The 22,124-nt window shown below is 39.6% G+C and overlaps 1 protein-coding gene across 2 annotated transcripts in view; it reads left to right on the top strand.

Moving 5' to 3' along the window:
* EPAS1 (endothelial PAS domain protein 1) overlaps window positions 1–21,260 on the top strand; it is a 77,766-nt gene extending 56,506 nt beyond the window's left edge. For both annotated transcript variants that reach the window (XM_071577207.1, XM_071577216.1), the window contains 10 exons: window positions 6,465–6,571; window positions 11,889–12,036; window positions 12,781–12,989; window positions 13,313–13,500; window positions 14,363–14,473; window positions 15,748–16,235; window positions 17,342–17,465; window positions 17,555–17,672; window positions 18,204–18,380; window positions 18,873–21,260. In XM_071577207.1, the coding sequence (XP_071433308.1) occupies window positions 6,465–6,571; window positions 11,889–12,036; window positions 12,781–12,989; window positions 13,313–13,500; window positions 14,363–14,473; window positions 15,748–16,235; window positions 17,342–17,465; window positions 17,555–17,672; window positions 18,204–18,380; window positions 18,873–19,024 (1,822 nt within the window). In that variant the 3' untranslated portion in view covers window positions 19,025–21,260. The remainder of the gene's footprint in view (window positions 1–6,464; window positions 6,572–11,888; window positions 12,037–12,780; window positions 12,990–13,312; window positions 13,501–14,362; window positions 14,474–15,747; window positions 16,236–17,341; window positions 17,466–17,554; window positions 17,673–18,203; window positions 18,381–18,872) is intronic.
* The last annotated feature ends 864 nt before the right edge of the window (window positions 21,261–22,124 follow it).

Below are 22,124 nucleotides of genomic sequence, written 5' to 3'. Positions count from 1 at the left end.
TGACACAGCTTATTTCTCCATGGAAGACTCTGCCTTTCCAGTTCAGGGCTGATACCGTTGAGGGCAGCACGCCTCCTCTACCAGACCTGCACTGGTCCTAGTATGCTCTTTGAAGTTCATCTGGTGTGGACAGGTCTGCTTCCAGGGAGCATTGCGTTTTTATTTCAAAGTATTCAGTTAAAGAAGCACTAGGATTTCTGAAGATAATCTCATATGAGGGAAAGCAACATGCAAAAGTAACCAAAACGAGTTGGCTGACATGAAGTGCCTTGATTCTTTTGGCTCTTGCTTAGGAGGGTAGAGGGTAGATGCAATATGAAGCAGGCAAGACTGGCCATCCCTCATTTAAAATGTGACATAGTAGCCCACATAATTTGCCTTCCAGAAATAATTATGTATATGGCCTATGACTTGCCAGTAGTTAGGTGGGATATGTTTGTATTCTTAAAACAGCGTTTGAAAGGTGATGAGCGTGCAAAGAAAGGTTTGTGAGATAGGAATAGTAAATATGGGTTGTTCTGTTAAATGCCTGCTTCAGCCATTGCTGGAGTGTGATTTGAAAATGTTCCCTTGCTCCACTTATCTTAGCTAAGTGGTTTACAGGAAGGATTATTTTAGCTGTAATACAGAAATGCTGACCAGTGGTACAATTTAATAATACAAGTGAGGATTTAGTTCAGCTGCACAATGCTTTTGTGTCAGGGAAGATCACCAGCGAGGGTGTTTCAGTCAGAAAAAAAGTCATGTCTTTGTATGAAGGCAATTTTGTTACCTTGGTGTCATAGCTGATGCTCAGGTGTACCTTCCTGTGAAGGGCCAGGAGGCCAATTGGTAGGTAGAAATAGTGGCAGTGTGTTTCTGTGGTGGAAAAATCCGCAAAACAAAGGGAAAACTGTATCTGAATTTAAGAGGAAACTCCAAAACTGCTTTAGGTGCCCCAGCACACGCAGTCTGAGCCTTTATGCTTTATGCACAACAAAGGAAAACCGTATATTGCAGATTGGAGAAGAGGGTTCTAAAAGCATTTCCTTTTCACCTTCATCCTTGTGACCTCTCGGGTGCTGGGGGGCATATGGAAGCACTCTTTGCCTGTAGTTGCTGTGGGCAGCATGTGTGAGGCGAGGGAAGGAGAGATAAGGAAACAAATGTGTTCTGCATGGGGCGCGGTGTGCAGGTGGCCGCTCCGGAGGCTGTGGCACCAACCAGTTCCCTGGCACCAGCACACTGAAAAATGCGTGTGCTTTGTTGCTTTGTGGCTATGGCTGGGAAGTTATGGTATTATATATTCCTTGTTATGAGAAACCGGGTTAGTTAAACTCTTTTTTCCTGATTGAAACATTTTAATGGAAGATTTGAAGAAGTAAAAAAGGAGCGATGGAGGATGTATGGTGGTTCAGAATAGGATGGTGCAGGAAGAAGCAGTGCCACAGGGTTGGTCCCAGTTAGATTTCTCATATGAGTATACATGTGTAATTCAGGCTGTGCCTGACTGAGGAAACTGAGTTGTGTTGTGCTTCCAGTTATGTCCCAGTAAAACAGCTATATGAAGGCACAGGGCCTTGGGTGAGGATTTGAGTCAGTTTGCCATTTGACCTATATTTGGGGAATATTTTTAAGTTAGCTGAGAATGCAAATAAGCATTTGAATGGACCTCCTGTCCCTCCATTCCTTCTCAGGGGAAAATGCAGTATGAAGACAACAGTGAAGTGATGGTATTTGAAGCCAAACATCCACATTGGACAAAACCGACTTTTGGTATATGTCATATTTAAGAATTAAACATGAATGGCTTCTTTTGTTAATAATGAAACTTTGATTCAGATAAACCAAATGAGTAGCAGTGACAGAGTCTTGGTGAAGATTTTCAGGTACCCATCTAGCCTTTCTTTGTCTACAGGACAGATACCCCTGACCAGGCCAGTCATCCCTCTCAGGAGTGGCCAGGGGTCCCAGGATTTTGCATTTAATTTTTTTCACTTGCCTGGGTTAAAGTAGAAGCAGCCATGACTATTATTGAGAGAAAATGTAATTTTTTGGCAGGGCAGCCCCACTGCCCTGCCACCTGCTGTAGCAGGCTGACAGAGTGCTTTTACCCCAGGCATGGTGTCTGTGTTGGGCTTTATTAGGTTTCCTCTTTTTTTAAAACTCATTCTGCTTTAACTATAACTTTGTTTTCTTTGTTCCCCTTAAGACCAGTTTAACTTCAATAACTTGGTAACAGTTTGAATACAGAAAGACTTTGTTAAGAAGTCCACACCCTCACACACACAGTCCCCACACAGCCCAACAAATATACACCCAGCTATTTTTTTGAGCAGTAAACATTTTAGCAGTCTTTCACAAAAGAGCCTGACTTCTCAGTCCTGATGGTTCTTATGATACTATTTTAATTCCAGAAATGGTATACAATGAAAACCTTTGTGCTCCTATAAAGAGGCAGAAAAGCATAATTTTAAGAAAAACCAAAATGCTTGAACTAGCTCATCTTATAGGAGAAGCAGCCTTTGAAGCAGTGAGCTTTGTTTGCTTTGCTGTGTCCAAAGAGGTAAAGTAGGGCAAAGTTGTACAGTTCTGGAAACAGAATTCAGATAACTTGTTTCTTAATTGTGTACCCTAAGCACAAAACTTGGCCTTTGCTCTATGTCCCAAGGTACTTAAATATATTGTATATTAAGGAAAACTAAAGTAGTGCTCAGAAAGCATTTAAGTGGTGGTAGTTGAGAGAGATTCCACATTTTTACTGTGTTTTCTGAGATTTGACCTTAGTATATCATGATGACAAGTTTAGCTGAGAAAATTGAAGTGCCAGTCTGGAAAAATTAAGATTCCCCCAAAGGTATTTGTGTTCTCAGAAATGAGTGGTTAACAGGAAAATAAACAGCCTCATGGCCCACCTGTCGTCTTAAACAAAAAATTATTATCATCTTACTAATTATCATTCTACAGATGCAAAGGAAACACAAAGCCTGCCATGGCAGGAATGCCATCCAAAACCACCATACAGTTTGTTTTCTAATTTTGTCATTCCACAGCTTACACAAAGAGCAATTTTCTGTCTGGTGTCTAAACAAAAGTAGAAGTCTTGTGTCCTGGACTGAGTTTTGTAAATGGCCCTTCAGTCCCACAGGGCATAGCCATTTCCCTGAATTTCTTAGTTATGTTCTCCTTCTCACAGCTCCATGAGATGCCTTTCCTTTGCACATAGTCCTCTATGTGTTCACTTGGCATTTTGTGTTGCTGAGAGGCTCCTGTGGGAAGCATGTGGAGCTTGGGCCGTGCACTCCCTGGCAAACCTCAAAGCAACGCTCAGGAGAGGGCACTGCAAGGACCTAAGCTGAAAGCATTTGCTGCCTCCTGGCCCAGGTGCTCCTTGGGGTCCTGGCTGTGGCCAGTCTTTTTCCAGGACGATCTTGGGAGAGTCACAGGGTGGGTGTGATGGAGATGGGGATAGTTGCCTGCCTATACTGACTCTAGTGTGTAATGTGGCATGAACTTGGCTAATCTGATTTCCAGCCCTGCATGGTCTGCAGCCTACAAGATCTTTCTTTAAGCTTTTCAGCAGCACCAGAGGAGGAATAAAGGAGCGTGTGAACTGGCAATTTATGCACCCAAAACTAATACAGATAACAATTATTGAGAGAGGGTGTTTGTCATAAAATACTGGTATTTTAAAATGTATCTAGGAAACACTTGTCAGCCAGTTTTAGAAATTTTTTTTGAGAGTGGGAGAAGAAACACTCTACAATTTTATTTTTTTAAATTATTTTAATCCCGGAAGTCTTCAAAGAGAAGTCTGAATAGCATTAACAGATTAATAGATCAGTCAACAAGGGCATGGAGGCTGTTTAGCCATTTATTACTATTTCTAAAGTAACTATTTTAAAACAATTACTCTTTATTAGCAGTTCACTGTTATCAGGCATAGATTTAGAATTTAGTCAATGTTGTGGGGTTTGCGGGTAATTCTTTGGTATCTTATTTTTATCTTTTTGTGTAATGTTTAGTTGGTTGCAGTAAAAAGACACCAACCCACCACTTGCTAACTTTCATCCAAGATTACATTAGATCTAATTAAATTTGACATTGTCACAGGAGGTTCGCACGACAAGTCCTTCTGTGCCATGGAATGACAAGAAGAGTAATTTTATAGTGAGGATGCTCATTATGAACAGCAAGGAGCAGTTTGAGAGGGGGAATTACAGGACAGGAATACACAATTTTGCATAGAGATTGCAATTCCTTTATGATGAGGGTTAAGAGTCTCTCAGCCTGCTATAATGTGTGCTTTTTGCTTGCTTATCTCAGTTCCGCTGTTGACACCCATGAAGGCTACAATGCGGTGTTGGATTTGCATGACGCTTCTTTTTTACCCCATTATCTTTATTTCATTTTCCTTCTTGCTGCTCAACCCCTACTTGGCCTCAGCTCCCAATGACTGGATTAAGAGTAAATCCTTAACTTCCTGAGTTTTTAAAACCTCAGCCTTGTCATGAGCTCCAGACTAACTGGAATGGTTTTATGATACTGTGCCATTATATAACCAAAGGCCACCATTTCTGTTTTTAAAGACTGTGTATTTACACTGGTGCTGGCAAAAGCCTCTGGTCCCTTCCATGACCGTGTCCCAGCTGGCTGTGTAAAGGCAAGCAGCAACTGTATTTTCTGAGCCTTGCTTTTATTAGGGCTCCTTCAGTATTTGTTGTTTCTCCTGACGGTTCATTTCTGATGATCAACTCATTATGTGAACTACTTTTCAATAAGAAAGAAAAAGCAATCGTGGTTTCAGAGAAAAGTTACGTATTTGACTGGGATACAATTTAAAAGCTCAGAAGCTTGTTGGTGAAGAGAGTCAAAGAAACAACTCTTTGAAACCTAAGGAATTTTCCCTTTGTTGGTCTAACTGGAATTGTAAATAAAACTGTAAACAGAATCAGGAGAGTTAAGTTTTTGAGGGGAACCCAATAAAAGCTATAGCTTTTGTGCAGCTAAAGCACTATAAACCCAGGTTTATTCTATGGAAATGAGGTCAGAGAGTAGTTTTCAGAGTGACAAAATGAACTGTCCTGGGGCTATGAGCTATACAATTCTATGGAGGTGAGGGAAAAGCTGACTCAGTGCCTTGGCGTTCAAACTATACACAAAATAGTCCCATCTTATGTGTCTTGCTGGAGGGGCATCCAGGAGAAGAATGCCATGCTCTTGCTCTGTTTGTTTTACAGTATTTACATGTCTGTCTTGTAAAGACACGCTTGTGTCTGGAGGGCTGGGCCAGGGCTATCCTTCCAGGCATTACACAAACCTGAAGATGTCTCCCTTAAAAGGAGCAACTCCACAAATCAAATTTGGTGGTGACAGATAAAGCTTTTCCAAGAGAGTTTAGTGACAAGGCATAAAACCTGGACACTGCCATTGACAGCAGTGATGTGCTGCAAGATGTGGCTATTCCTTGCAAACCTCCCAGCTTTTAAAGGTTTATGACAGCTTCAGAGTCAGTTTATAGTCCCTTCTGCTGCTGCTCTCTGCTATGTTACAGGTTGTTATTAGAGTTTAGTAGCTAAAAAAAGATATCCAAAAGTGTCACTGTTTTGTGAAACAGAATTTAGGGTAATCTTTACTTTTGAATTATTCTTTTACTTCCTGTGTTGCCTGTAAGTTGCGTGTGATGGTTGGCATTTCAAATTGAATGTAGGAAAATAGACCGTTTTTCCTCCACTCCCTCATTAGAGAAAATCATCTGCATAGTTTGATGACCTATTTTCTTTTATTCAGGAACAAGTGAGAAATCCTGCCTTGCCTGAGTACTCAGAAAGACTCTGAAAAAAGTCTAGTTTTTGAGATCATAGCTTTCTTTGTGTAAAGTTCTACTTAGTTTGTGGATTAGTCACCCAAGTAACCTAATCCATATACTAAAGTTCTCATATCATTGAGGAAATGCTAAGTAGATGAGCTGATTTTTTTTAAACTGCCCTTAATTTCTCACCTTGCATTTTTATTCAGTGCAGTACCCAAAGTAGTGATTTAATTCTTTTGTGTATGTTTTTTAAATGTCTGAATAATTTTAAACCTGATGGTGCCAACCATTATTCCCCTCACATGTATTTGATTTTTAATGGTCATTGGAAGTTTCTGGGTGTAGTGGACAGCTTGAGAACTTTGTCAGTAATAAAAGTTGACCCCTTCTATTAGGGGGCAATAGAGCTGGGAAAATTTTCAACACACATAATGACATCACCAGGAACTTTTATTCTAATAGTAGTACAAAGCAGTTTACTGTGAATGTGGAGATATTTCAGAATGTGATCAGAAGTCCTCTGCAGCTCCTGATGTGTTCAGAAGTTCAGTATTTCTCATATTGTTTTTTTAATTCTGTTAGTCTAAGGACTAGAGCTGATAGGTGCCCTCCACATGTAGGCATAAGGCTACAGTGACCTGAATTTTAAATATTTGCTTTTTTCTTAATCAAGAATAACAGAGTTGATTGGATACCATCCAGAGGAGCTGATGGGTCGTTCAGCATACGAGTACTACCATGCCTTGGACTCGGAGAGTATGACCAAGAGTCATCAGAACTGTAAGTCACATTCTTATTTTTCTTCACAGTTTGAATGTAAAGAATAACTTGTGGGCACCTTAATAAGTAGTTGAAAATCAAACTGCGCTTTGTGTGCAGATATTGTCCCCAAATAGTATGTACACTTTGCTAGAAAGCTTACAGGTTACTGTGCTTGTCTAGCTGACATCTGCTGCTGATGTTTTCAGAGGGTCTGTGTTGGGCCATAATTAAAACTAAACTTGGATGTTAGAGGGGACAACCACTGTCTCTCTAAGGTATAACAAGGTTCAGCTGAAAATCTGAAAAGCTGAGTTAGGTAGTGAGAAGTGCATTTACTGATGGCTAAGAGAATGGGATTGCTCAGCCTGGAAAAGAGAAAGATTTGCGGTGACCTAGTGGTGGCCTTCCAGTACCTGAAGGGTGCCTACAAGAAAGATGGAGAAGGACTTTTTACAAGAGCATGTAGTGAGACAGAACAAGGGAGAAGGGCTTCAAACTGAAAGAGAGTAGGTTTAGATTAGGTATTTGGAAGAAATTCTTCACTGTGAGGGTAGTGAGGCACGGGAATGGGTTGCCCAGAGAAGCTGTGGCTGCCTCATTCCTGGAAGTGTTCAGGGGCCCTGAGCAACCTGGTCTAACGAAAACTCCCCATGGAAGGGACCTAGAACTAGTTGATCTTTAAGGCACTTTCCAACCCAAGCTTTTCTGTGATTATCTTTCTGATGTGCCATTGGTCTCAGGAGGAAGAGCAGCTATAAAGGAAAACAGGAAGAGCTTATTGAAGTGTATGTTCGAATGTCTGTCTTTTGCTACCAAATAATAACTATCTTCCCCATCCAAAACAGATGTGCAAGGAGACTTTCTAAAAGGGATATCCATTATACAAATTATATCTGCTGCCAGGAACAGCATCTTCTTATTATTCTTATACCTATGTGAACTGCCAGTTTTAGCTTTTCTTAATGTAAAGTACCTGAATTACTGTGGGAGCAGAGATCAGATCCAAGATCCGCTCCCTCTCTTCAGTAGGCCACATAGTTACAGTCCCCCTCTTTATCACAAAAGGTGTTTTAATATTCCTGAATTTAATTCTTCAGTCTCTGTCCAGTTGGTGCTTTGGCTGGAGACAGTGTGGGGCACTAACATTTCCTCTGCTGTTACAGCCCTGACCCAATGTATTGGAGAGTTCTCAGCCACACATCACTAAAACCTCTGTTGCTGTTCTTTTTATAGAAACAAAGCAAAGCTGCTAGACTGCAGTCTGCAAGCTCAAACCCAACCCACACACAGCCCCCTTGTAGTTGCTGTGATAAAGGTCTCTGTCCTCAGGAAAAAGCCCACGACGTAGGTCATGTCTATAGGGAATTGCCCACCAAATAGACTTACAGAAAGTATTTCTGTACTTCCCAGAGAAAAGGAGCAGCAAAGAATAGCTGTCTGACCATAAGGGGGAAAGAGAATACGTGTTAGCTCCAATGGCAAAGATTCAGGATGGTTTTAAGTTAAAATGTTTCTTGAAAGAATGTTTGGCAGTGATAAAAGTTGTGTGCTGTAAAACACTGTTGATGAATCATTCTGTTTTCAGAGCTGCTCAAAAGAAAAAAACAAATCAACCCATACTTAAAGTTATCTGGGAATGTATTTTTTTTCTTATGTAATATTTTACTGTTTTTAATAGTGAAAAGGAATTAGAGATAATAGAGATAGGATATTCATATCCTATGCTGAGCTATCAAGAATCATCCTATGAAAACAGGAGGTGTGCTGCAGTGATATCTTTGAATTGTTGAGTTGCGTTTCTAAGAATGGGACAACACCATGGAGGCAATAAAATGGGAGCTGACAATCCCATTAGTAACAGGAAAGAGAGGGAGAATGAGCCCTTGTTGGTGATCTCTATCTAGTTAATAAAATAGGAGCACTGAGTTTGGACTTGTCCATGTAAAGATCTATGGAGAATTTCTAGTACCCACTGTGACTAGGCATTGATTGAGCTTGCTCCTCACTCTGGCAATTCAATTGCACTCTGTGCTACATGAGGTTATGTCTAGATGCCATTTGTACCTACTGAAAAGGGCCATGTCCTACAAACTTTTGCTGTAGGGTATGAGGACCGGTCAAGAAGCAGAGAGAAGGCAAGGGTAATCCTTAGAGGAGTGTTACCTCAGCAAAAGAGCTCAAGACACTGTGCATTGCACAGGTTATAAGTGTTCTAAGATCAAACTGTTCTGTAGGGTTTATGATAGCACAGGATCAGCATGGATTATCTTTTTACTGTTAGAAGCACAGGACCAAAGTCTGTGCTGGATAAATGCTGTTGCCCATAACACAACCATCAGTTTGCATCACCAGCAAATTTGGCCCCTTTAGTTCTTCTACAATAATACTTTCCAAGTTTTCTGGGACCATCAGAAAACAGACTTCTTACCAACTCAGACAACAACCAAAAAGACAAAGTGGCAGCAGGCTGTGACTTGACAAACACCTATAAGCCTCCAATTAGGAAATGCCTATGTTTCATTATGTGTGCCATTGAGGTGCTGTCTAATGCACAGGGTAACCAAGCAGTTATACACCTTATACAGACCTTACTTGTTCTTCCAAGCATGTAGCTATGCAGAAGTTACTCATTTTCCTGGCCGTGGCCTTTTATACATGGAAATATCCACCTCAAAATTCGTGTTCAGCACACTTGCATTTATTAAACAGTGATTTTTATTAGAAATAAAGCAGTTATCAATTCCGACAGTGCCAACTACTTAGTGTTCTAAAGATGCATAGGAAATAGAGGAAGGAGACTGAAGTTTGAAAAGAAAAGCCTCAAGTGAGCGTATTGCATAGAAGCAGAACTTCCCTTTCCTTCCATCTAATTTAGTGATAAATCATGGTTGTTAAAGCTTGGCTGTACTGCAGAGTTAGGGTTTTTTTCTTGAGGTGAAATAACAATCTCATGTTCAAGCAAGCCACAATAGTGTTTGTGTTCATGGCTGGAAGTACAGTTGCATATAGAATATGAAAGTCTAAATTAGTCACTGTGGAATGGAAGACTGGAGTGCATTTGGCAGCATTTAGCAAACGCAGTTTTTCATGTTACACAAGCAAGATGAAAATTTCTGTCTTGTTGAATAAATCTACACCACAGATTGGCCAGAGAACTGAATTTTTCAATTCAGCAATTAATAATCTATAAGTGTTTCCACTAAGAACTGATCTTGTTGCCTTTAAAACTAATGGGAATTTTGCTGCTGACTTCAGTGGGGAGGTGAGTGTCACTACCTGGGACCCACAACTTGGTAATACATAGCAGAAGTTCAACAAGCCTTTCAAGTGAACCATATTTTTGTGTACTATTAAATTCATCCCTACCTCCCACCTCTCTTGACACAAAGATAAGGAATATAATTGGAGCCTATTTGATTGAGATATTACTACTTCTGTAAAGCTACAGGTAATGTATACTTTATAAAAAACAGAGAAGGGAGATGTTCACTCTGAAGGCAGAACCTTAAATGTAGCATTGATAACAAAGTCAGCAGTTACAAATGTATTAGTAATTTATGAGATTACCCCGTGAAGGGATTCTGCTGTACTTTATTATATCAGAACATGACATGCTTTGAATAATAATAATAAAAAAGATTAAAGCAGTAAAAAGCTTCTTTGTAATGTAACAGGCGCCTACACTGTGACTCTTATTGATGAGCTGATGATTAGGAAGCAGTGTAATTATGTTTCACAAGCAGAGCAGAACAGTCCAGTCACTAAAACACTTTGAAATGAAAGCCTTTTGATTTTGTTCCACCAGAAGTATTTAATCACTAAAAGTAATGTTCTACTTTGTCTAAATAAATTAAATGAAGGATGATTAAATACTCCTAGGAAGAAAACAAACAAACCTCAGAAATAGAAGGATAAGCACAGCAACAATTATCTGCAAAACAGTTGTTGCATTTCATAGGCCTGGATTTGTTATGGTGGCGGTGCAGGAGAGACTGACAATAAATAGCTTCTGTTAGTGGCCACATTCACAAGGAATTTTTCTGTACAAAGACCATGGAATCAATTTTCCAGTCCTACTGAGTCAAATTGCATTATTTTTAGGGCATTAATTTGATGGCATACTGGTTTTGGGCATAAAAGCTCTTTAGAAGGAAAGGTTGCCAGTGTGTGGTCAGATGTTTGGTTTAGCCAGTTCCCACTTCTGCTGTCACTCAGTGCAACGATGTCTGCTTGCAGGTACAAGCTCTTACTTAGTATGAGTACTGCTTGTGTGCTCCAGCCCTAATTTTATTGCCATTGATTGACAATATTTTTCCTGAACTGACAACTTTGAATTACAACAGGACATCATAAAACTTTACTCCTCTGCAGTCCAAAACTCCACACCGAAAACTCATGCTCTGCAAGTATTGCAAAAAACTGGGGGCAGGGGGCCAACAGGGCTGCAGATTTTGCCCTTCAAACATCTAGAAGAAGCTTTAAACCTCAGTTGTACTATTGTCAGTATATTGCTTGAAAAACACAAGACAGTTCAAAAAACATTTTGAGTTATATAAACATTATTTGATTTGGTCACATGGGTCTTGGTTGCTTCCAGGCTGCTAATTCCAAGTTATTGCAGAGGAACAGCACAGTTCAAGCAGAGGGATAAATACCATATTTTGACAATGTTTTTCTAGACAAAACAGTCCCATTTACCCTTCTTAATTCTGATATCTTTTTATTAGTAATATTGCTACTTCAGCCTCTTAAGACCAAGGCTGTGCTAGTGACACCTTAATTTTATTTGTGGTTCTGATACCTCCAGCTTCTAACTCTAAGGGATAAAAAGAGAAACTATGAGAGTTTTTTAAAAATTTTTTTGTGAGTATAGCTTTTAAATCATCTGACTTGTGTTTCTCCATCACCTAAATAAGGAAACTATAAATAGATTTTCCTAAATAAAGTCATTTTTCTACAGATCAACTTGGAATCCCACACCAACACACTTCTAGAACAGGGACTCTCAAGAAACAGTCAGCAGGCATTATTTTGGGGGAAGCTGGGATATTAAATTAAATTCTAAAAATTCCATGTTCTGATCTGAAGACTCAGACCATCTCAAGAAGTCAAAAGCCAGAACTCAAATTTTCAATCTTGAGTGGAAACCTCAAAAGAACATCCCTTTTTATGTTTAAAATGGCTGGATTTTCCAAAAGTTAGGCATCTCTGGTAACAAACGTCTTAGTGCAGTTCTGCATAGTGAAAACTCAGAAGTGGGTTTATTTAAAACAAGCATTGCATGTTGTGTGTTCCTGTTGTGCTGCATTATTTGTATCTCTGCCCCTTTTCTCAGTGTGTACCAAAGGCCAAGTGGTGACGGGCCAGTACCGGATGCTTGCCAAGCATGGTGGGTATGTGTGGCTGGAGACCCAAGGAACGGTGATCTACAACACGCGAAACCTGCAGCCACAGTGCATCGTCTGCGTCAACTACGTGCTGAGGTAAGTCAGGCGGGACAGAAAAAAACACGTGTGGATTCATGTGCTGGAAGAAATGCAATATTTGGTGGAACTTTTGAAGGGTCTATTTATTCAACGTTGTTATTCTGAAATCAGTTTAGTCATGTTTGTTCAGTCTTGTTTACTGATCTTAGACATCGATGAAAAATGTGGCATGCCTGTTCCCATACTCGCTGTTGAAATACACCACAGCCTTCTGCAGAGTGGCTGGTACCACAGTATAAAGCTTGCACTGTAGATTTTATTGTGTAACACAACTGCTAGTGTGTTTTGTTTTTCTAATGCTGCAACCAAGAGATAAAATTAAGTAGCAGTTTTATTGTATGTTGCTAAGAGAAGCTGTTCACCACCTCAAAAATCAGAGCCAATCAAGAGTTTTGCCTTCATTTGGCAAAACTCAAGTTTTTTGGTCCTAGTTGGGGCCAAAATAGGAAATACTTAATTGAGTGATAGTCTAGGTCATTATAACCTCGACTACATCCCTTTAAAAAGCAGAGCAACAAAGCCCTGAGTATTCCCACAGAAGTCCTGACTACACTCTCTGCGTCATCTGAGATGGTGGTGCTTGGCAACACTGGAACTATGCCTTGCCTGTCGAGAGCCTGGCATGCAACTGAGAGGCCAAAATGCTTGTAGAGCCCCAGCTTTAGGAAATCTGCACTGCCTACATTGCCCACATCTTTTATTTGTAGAGTACAAAATGCCTAAAACCTATTTTCTTGTTAGTGAAATTGAGAAGAACGATGTTGTGTTCTCCATGGACCAAACAGAATCGCTCTTCAAGCCTCACCTGCTGACCATGAGCACTGCCTACGACAGTGGCATCCCTGGGACAGAGAAGAGTGACTTCTTGTTTACTAAGTTAAAAGAAGAACCAGAGGAACTAGCTCAGCTGGCACCAACACCTGGCGATGCCATTATTTCCCTGGATTTTGGTTAGTATTTATATAAATTATTTCTGTGCAACAAAGAATCACATGTGAGCCCACATTTAGAAACTTAATAGACAAGGTCTCTTTGCTGTGTGTACAAATTGGGGGTAATGGCTAAAAGAGCCACATGCTCACACCAGTGGAAAATTTCTGTGAATGAGAGCAGAATCAGGCTTTCTTGCTGACTAAACAACATGCATTAAGTCTATGCCAACTTACTGTCATGGCAACTAGGAGCAGTGTTTACTTTTAATGAATAGCTGCAGTTATATCATAACAGTGCACAAGCTAAAAGCATTCATTAATATTGTTAAAACTCCATCCAGGGACACAGAAGTTTGAGGAAGTCCCTGTCTTCACCAATGCTGTTTTGACACCAAACAAAGCATGGCCAGTGGAAGTGAAAAGCCACCCTGCTCAAGGTGAAACTCTGACAATACCATCCTTTACAATGCCTCAGATTGCACCTGGCAGCAGTACTCCCAGTGCAAGCAGCAACAGTAGCTGTTCCACGGTAAGGAAAGCTTAAAAAAAGGCATGTTATGTTTTGTATGCAAGTCCTATCAATATATATAGACAACATTTTCATGTTAGCAGTCCTGTCTCATTGCTTACTAACAAGGCCTCTACTGTCTCTGTATCCTTCCTGTACTGCATATACCTTAAGGATCAATGGCAAAACCATCAACCAGGAACTATATCCTGCCTTGGCAATGCAGTCCTCATTATCTCCCAATTGTCCCTCAGTAATTACAGTTACCTATAAAACAACTAATAGAAGAACATGCTACCACATTTCAGAGAGTTAGCCGTAAAATAAAAAGCCAATATAAAATTGTGTGGCCACTGGGAGCATTACCCCAGACTCATCCTCTTTGTGTTCATTAATTAGAAACTGTAGTTTTTAGGAAGCTTACACCCAGCTCAGGCTTTGGAGAGCAGCTCCATGAAGGTTCCTACTGAAAGAATGAATGTGCTTTCAGGGCACTGCCCCCAAGAGCAGGAGCCACTCTTAGATGGCCTTTACAAGAGGGCATCCAGTCTTAAGAAAAGCATGGAGATACTGCTAAGCATCTCTCTCCTTGACAGAAGTATTCAGTAGAGTATATTTCTTGTTCCAGGTCTAAGTTGCCAAAAAACCACTTAAACTAAGATGACAACTAGGTTCCTGTATTTGCTGCCTATGTTTTGTACTGACAGTCTTGTGTTGGAGTTAGAAGTGGACAGTCTTGGGTTCTGAGGACACTAAATACACATTCAACCATTTGCTTTTCATAGGAAAGATCTGTTACTGAATAGCATGGTATAAATGATGTGCTGCTAAGCCAATACCGTGGTTGTCTTGGTGTTTATAACAAACTGTTATTTTTGTGCAGCCCAGCAGCCCAGGAGATTATTACAGTTCCGTGGATGAAGATCTGAAGATTGAGGTGATTGAAAAACTTTTTGCCATGGACACAGAATCAAAAAGTCAGTGCACATCCCAGGTAAGGAACTATCTCTTCCAAAAGCCAAGATCAGTCCCCTCCTAGTATATAGTACAGATGCACGTTGTATGTGCAGATTTTCTGATACAACACACAAACTGCATTTTTACATAAACACCAAATGTACAACACTAACAAAGCTATGCACTTTAAAAAACCAGAATGTCTTCACTTCTGTCGCTAACTCTCTAAAGCACAAGGCTTAGGGTGTTAATTGTGGTTGCACTGCTAAGAAGAAAGGAGCACCAGAGAGCTTTCAGAATTTGGAGGCTTCTGTAGATTGGAGATGGAATATTGTTTTTAGTCCAGCCTAATGACTAATGCGTAAACATTTTTTCAAGAACAAAAAGTAAATAAACTAATTCTTGCAAAACAACCAAATGAGAGTGGAAATCCCCTCATAACACACATCTCCTTTAACTATAAAACAAAACCACATTTTGGATATATTCTTCTTGTTTTACCTCCTAGAGGTTTTCAGAGAGATTCGACAATTACTTGCACACAAAGTAACATACAGTCTCTCATCTCCTGCATTCTAATCAGGGTATAATGTAGACATTAGATAGATAGATAGATAGATAGATAGATAGATAGATAGATAGATAGATAGATAGATAGATCCACTATTAAAATATTACATCAAGTGAGCTAGTGAATAAAAGGTGTGGCCCTGGTTCAGCTTATGTAACTTTAGATACTTAATTGAAAAGCCTTTGTTAAGAGCTTATGTTTCTTTATAGTCAAGAGAAAGGGAGAGAATGCTGACTGCTAGCACAGACCTTACACTCATCTCCATCTATTAATCCTACAGAGATTTTGGGATGACGGGCCCAAATTTGCCAACACAATTTGCAGACTTAGGCTGTAGTCCATGTTCTGAAGAAATTTCATCTAAGTCTGGACATCGAAATGAAAGCAAGAGAGGGAGTGGACAGATAGGAGGCAAACATGGATCAGGATCAAACTCAGTGCAAGAATTGACATGTGCAAACTTCAGTATTGTCAGATTCAGTACCTGCTTGTTCAGTTCTGTCCCACCACATCAGCAGCTTTGGTGGGAAAACTGAGTGTTTGAAAAGTGCCACAGGGGTGTTATGAACTGACTGGTGGGCCAATGTTGATAATCCTCTCTGATCAGCTCTGGTCAAATGCCAAGAGAAATGGATCTGGGTATGACTAGTCCTCCAAGAGAACAAACAATACCAATTTAAGTGTGATAGTGTCCTTCCAGCTAAATTTTTTCTTTATGAACTTACTTTATCTTTGCACAGACTGACTTCAATGAACTGGACCTTGAAACCTTGGCTCCTTACATTCCTATGGATGGAGAAGATTTCCAGCTCAGCCCAATCTGCCAAGAAGAACGTCCTCTCTCTGAAAGTGCACAAAATACCCAGCAGAGTCTAAGTAGCATGAGCACCATCTTCCAACCCCTTACTTCTACTCCACAGAATCAGTTCCTCCCAGATAAATATTGCCCACAGCTATCAAATGAAAAAATTAACCCTGGAGGTCATGGGTCCCTGTCATCGGTGTTCTTCAACAATATGAGTAGGTCATCGCTGCCACCATACCATGACCCAGCCAGCACACCTCTGTCTTCGATGGGAGGAAGACCAAACACCCAGTGGCCTCCTGATCCCCCATTAGAATACATTCCTGCTAAATGGAGACTCATGGATAAATACTCAGGATCCCTATCAAATTCCCCCTCAGGGCCACCAGTACATTCTCAGAGGGTGCCCATATATAAAAAAAGGTAAGTGCTTTTGTGGGATAACTGTGTATTTTACTCAGAAAATACTTTGGGGAATGAAAAGGGCCATAATCTTGAAAAAATACTTTTCTCAATTCAGCTGCAACAATTTGTTGTGATAGGCATCAGACTACCTCTGGAGAGATTAATGTGGTGCTCTCTCAGTGGCAGTGAGTCTGGTAGAAGCAGAAGTGGGTAAACTTTTCATTGCGTGTAAGGATAGATGAATGGATTTCCTGCTGACCAGGTTAAAATTACACCATTAATGGTGCAAAGCATGCTTGACTTTGTGCAGTTTAAGAACAGTACTGAAAAGACTTACTGGTCCAGCAGTAAGCAGGGACCTGTGCATTCTTTCTCACCTTGCATTTATTTTCTTAACAGCAAATGGGGAAGAGGGGGGGAGGAGAGTACATTTTTGTTGGCATATGTAAATACTACAGCTAAAATTTAAAATTACAGGCACTTTTTCTACAACCCTTCCTCACCTTGTTTGCTTTATTGCACATGTGAACAGTATGTGATGAGATGTAGATCAGAGGCTACAGTGCTCGAAGTTGCTTTTCATAGCTACACGTTACTCTGCAGCTCTCGGGGCTTCAGTGTTGGTCACACTGAAATGTTCAGAAAGTACCTAAAATAGCAATGGTCATTTTAAAACCTGAAGCTGTGCAGTTTGCTTTTTGGGATTTCTTGTTGGCAGAAATACCACTGTGTGAATATGCATCTGGAAGGAGAGGGTTTGTCCCCAGTCAGCAGTCTCTGTGTTCATACTTAGTATGCAAAGCAAGGGATCAGGCATGGCTCTCAAATCCTGTTCTTAAAAATCACATGACTTTCTTTTTCACAGCAGTTTTATGTTTGCATGGAGATCCCTAGAGGCTGTTTATGCTAAACTTTCATTAGTCTTTGTTCACAAATGTCAGAAATTTCCAAAGATTGTGGGATGACTAATAAAAGGAAATAAAAACATTTTATGTTTGAGATCTGCCCACTGAACGTTCTCAAAGACACCTTAAATGTCTTTAAATGAAAGAAGAATCTGTATAAATGAACAAAATGAGTTAGATTTGCCTTCCTGTGCACTCATAGATACCTACTCTCCACAGGCCCCTGGATGCTTTTGGACAACGAGGTATAGATATAAACCCAGCAAGAATTGCTCTGTCTAACAGTTTGAAACTGAAGCGACAACTGGATTATGAAGAACAAGCATTGCAACAGCTGAGTGGGGTAATCATATGAACTGCATCCCCTTCACAACTTTGGATGCCCCACGGTCATTGGTGTAATTGTTTGTTTTGCTTTCCTTCACATCCTAGGGAGATCCATCTGTTATTAACCCATCTCACCTAATGTGGAAGAGAATGAAATTTCTCAAAGGGGAAAACTGTTCCTTGGTTACAGAAAAGAAGTCTCTCAGCACAAGTGTTCTTACTGGTAAGACAAAAGAAAGTGGTTTTGCAGCGTTATATATTGAAACAGTTTTAACATAGGTTGAATAGAAACAAAAGCTCTTTCAAAAGGAAATGTAAATAAGCTCTGTAAATATTACACTAAGCTAAAGATCAGGTTGTTTAGCTAAGAGCTGAACAATTTAGGATACATTTGATAAATACCAGGTAGCTGGTTTCAAGTATGGTCACACTCTTGCTTGGAGGTAACAGAAATCAGCTTAATGGAGCTGGTTACCTCCTGCTGATCTAAGGTGTGAATATCTCATAGCTAGAACAGATACCGTTTCTCTACAACATTGTTTTCCTTACACAACATATCTTGTGTGCCACACTACTGCTAGAGCCAGTGCTGTTTCTAGACTTCCTTTGTGACAAGATGCAGATTTGCTTACGCTGTGACAGCACCACAACGAGGATCACTTTGCTTTGGATTAGTATTATCCACTATAATTACTACAATAGCTTCATTGACCTTCTTTTTTTTTTCTTTTTTTCACTACTATTTAAATACCAGATGAATTTATCTGTAACTCAAGAGGTCTGAGCCAACCAATGAATCAACTGCAGCAGCAGCAGCATCAACCCACCTGTGGCAGTCCGAGTGAGAATTTGAAAGCAGGAGCATTTCCCCCTCCGTTTTACAGTTCCCATTGTCAGGACTACAGTGTCCAGCCAGCTCATAAAGCATCAGGTAAGAGCTGTCAAATGCATAAATTGGGAAGTGTTAGTATTTAGTTCCAATACTGATTCCATGAAAAGCAAACAGAAAAAAAATATGGAGGATGATAAACTAAGATCTGAATGTGTATTGGTTCATAGCATGAAAAATTAGTTCTGTGGTTTTAGTGTGAAACTTTAATGTTAACATTTGCTATATATAAGGAAAAACACATTAGGGGAGTGGGTGTCAGTTTAGAAACTCTGTTGTTTCCCACAGCTTTCCTCATCTGCATCAATATAATTTTTCTTGGATCAGCCTAACTTAGTGGGTGGAGGTGAAAAACTGCACTTGTGCATGTGACACGCTTGCAGCAGTTTAAGGCAGAGCAGTGCATAGGTTTGCTCTGGCATATTGACATAAACACAAAATATAATTATTACTGGTATAAACAGAAGAGGAGGGAAAGGAACAAGTGCTCTGTATGGTGTCAGCACCATGACTTACTTCATTAATCTGTTCCAGGTATGACCAGTCGTCTGCTGGGGCCCTCCTTTGAACCCTACTTGTTGCCTGAGTTGACAAGATATGACTGTGAGGTGAACGTCCCTGTTTTGGGCAGCTCGACACTTCTACAGGGCAGTGAACTGCTCAGAGCACTGGACCAGGCAACCTGAGCAATCCTGCAATATTCTGTGGCCTATACTGTTCAAAACAGCTTCAGTTTTTAAATATATTTTTGCAAGTAGACAATTTCTAATACCAGTACACTTTTACAGGATTTTACTTAGATATTGAACCTGTCCACATTACCAAATAGTGGCCTTTTGAAGTTACTCACTTTATTATTCATATTAAAGAAATACATCTACTGTATTTTCTCTATTGCAATTAAAGTGGTGTTTAGAGAGTTTGATTACCCTCCCCTTATCTCATTACCTGTAATTTATATTAATTTTTTTTTCAAATTTCATGCTAATAAAAAGCTGTGGTATAAATGCCTCATCATGTGATACTTTGGCTGCAGTACTGCAAAGATTTATTTTTATTGCCAAAGATGAACGAAACAAATTTGATCTCCAACCACAGTTTTTTGTTGATCTGCCAAATTAAAATCCTTTGAGTCTTTTTATTTTCCAGCATTTATTTTATTGTAACTTTAATAACTTTTGGAAAAGCATACTAAGGAAAAATCCCAGCCTTTTGCTTCCCACCCTTCCCCTTCATTTTTATACACTTTGTTGGAAGAAATGTGAATGGTGAAATGCAATGTTTGTGGGTATCTGTGAAAGTTGCACATTGTAAGCTTTTTTCCCTCAGACGTAAGTCACATTCTCAGCTGCCTTAACCTGGCTTAGCTCTACAGCCAAGGGAGTCCTACAGCTTTGCCCCAGTGGAGGATTTAGACCTGTGTTTTTGTTTGTGTTGAAGTTTCTTGTTTTGTTCCCTGGTTTTGCCTTTATTTTTTACACAAAACAGATTTTTTTTTAATTATTATTTCTCTCTGGGTCAGTTGTTAATTATCTCTTGGTACTTTTGCTATATCTACGACATAACAACTTCAGGAGCTGTTTCTGCTAGAGACTAATTGGTATGATGTTGCTGATATTTCAGGAATTCAGGAATCAGGCCAGTACTAACATCTCTGATTAATGTTAGCCTTTTTCATTTTATATGCTACCTAGCAATATAATTGCAATATTGAATCATTAAAACTACAAGTAGTATTTCCCAGTGTATTAGGCTAACTCAGTTATAAGTAGACAAAAAGAATTAAGGATTTTGTAGTGAGATGGATAGCCAGCAGGGAAGTCTCTTATTTTTACTTGCCTTAGATTTATCAGTAGCTAAAAAGTCATTAAAAAGCAGCCAGACATTTTCAAAGCTCCTTTCCAACTATCACTAATTGTTATGCACATGTTTGAAAAATAAGGCTTTGAATGCTTTCAAAGGCAAAGGAATTGGGAAGTTTAAATTACAACATATCTAAACAGCAAAAATTACAGTAAAAGCCAGGTGAGCAGTTCTGACTTTAAAATACATACAGACCTAGATCTATGTTGGGATATATTATCTTGTTTCCTCCACTGGAAAAAATCACTGTAGCTCCACTGAAGAAAATGGAACAGTAGCAATGTACTAAAGGTAAAAATCTGGCCCAGAAACTTAGAACAAAAATATGGGTTTTGAGACTTCTGAATAAAATTGCTTTGTATCATGCACTGACACTTGCAGAGAGAGAGAGAGCGAGCCTTGGGTTCATAGAGCACTTCAGAGTTCGCTGTGTTAAGTGAGTCTTGACCACACATACTTAGAAAAGCTGAAGACCTTTTGTTATTGGTACATGATGTAAAAAAAATACAGTCCCTATTATAGGCAATCTTTCAAGAGTTGATTACCAAAAATAATCTACTCCTAAAGCAGAGTTATTACTATGTGGAAAAAATCTATTGTAAGCATCAACATCTGATGAAAATTGGCAAGCTAAATTTGACAAATTTGCAGTGGCACAGACTTAAGGCTTCAAGGATTAAAGACACTTGAATACCGCTCTTCTGTTTCTTATTTGTGTAGTTTCAGCATTAAAAATGTTATACCCTAACAGTTTACTAAAACACTCTGAAAAAATATTCCATGTCTTAATATTAATCATACTTTTTATCATAATTATTTCATAATCTATATTGCTGAATTCTTATTGACAATATTATAACTGTATGGGAACTTTAACTTGATAAGGAAATGTATTTTGACACTGATACCTTATTAAAGTATACTGATCCTAAATTCTTTGTGACTCATTTGCTATGAATTTGTTATTTGTTGTATCATTGTAAAACAAAAGTATTTATTAAATTATTTATAGAAAATAAAGGTTTGCATTGATCTTTGAAGAATGAAAGAACAATCAAACGTTACCCATGTGTGGGAGCTGGGAAGTGGCCTGCCAGAGGTCCATCCTATCAACTGCTTTGTAGAGTTTAGCCATCTTTCCTCAAATGAAAACTGAATGCCCTCCTGAAACATGTCCTATGGTTCAAACTGCTGCTTCCATTTCAAAACTGTGTGTTTCTGTCCGAGAAGTTGAGGGTGCCTGGTGTAATGCTCCCCTAAAAAAAAAAAAAGGGACATTTAAAGCGGTGGAGTAACAGAAGCCATCCTATTCTTGCAGCCCTGACAAGCCCATGAATAATGGGCTTTCTCCTTTAAGCCTCTGCTTCACCCACACAGTCCTTTATCCCAATGCTGCTGTTAAACAAGTTAATCCTTTTCCATATAAGAAATGCCAGTTTTGCCTGTGCAATTACACTGAGCCCATTGCAGGAGGACAGACACGTTGTGAAATTAATTTCCAGACCTGCACTTAAACTTCACACTGGGCCGTGTGGTAGCTGTTAGTGCTTGACCCTTCTGATAACTGCCTTTGAAACATGCAGTGCCCATGCAGGCACCTGTGAGCTTCTCAAACAGCAGCAAATCTTCTAAGAACCTGCGAAAGTGGGTTATCATCACCTCCTTTGCTAGACTGGACACTCAGCAGGAGTAAAAAGTAAATCCTTACTTCCAAGTCTGTTGTAGTTTAAGAGCAATCACACAACACAGCAGTGAAGAGGGACCAGTGGTATGACTGTAACGCTCCCTTTTTACGTATCCCACGGATCCTGGGGGACTTGGACAAAGACTAACAGCATATCAGATCATGAACTGAGGATAAAAAAAAGCACAACAAACAATCTCTGAAATAGAGAGGAACCTGTCAAATAAATTTCTAGCTTT

Source organism: Pithys albifrons, chromosome 2 (assembly GCF_047495875.1).
Source record: "Pithys albifrons albifrons isolate INPA30051 chromosome 2, PitAlb_v1, whole genome shotgun sequence".
NCBI classification, from domain to species: Eukaryota; Metazoa; Chordata; class Aves; order Passeriformes; family Thamnophilidae; genus Pithys; species Pithys albifrons.
Note: the sequence above shows the minus strand (reverse complement) of the source record. Positions and strands in the feature narration are given on the sequence as shown.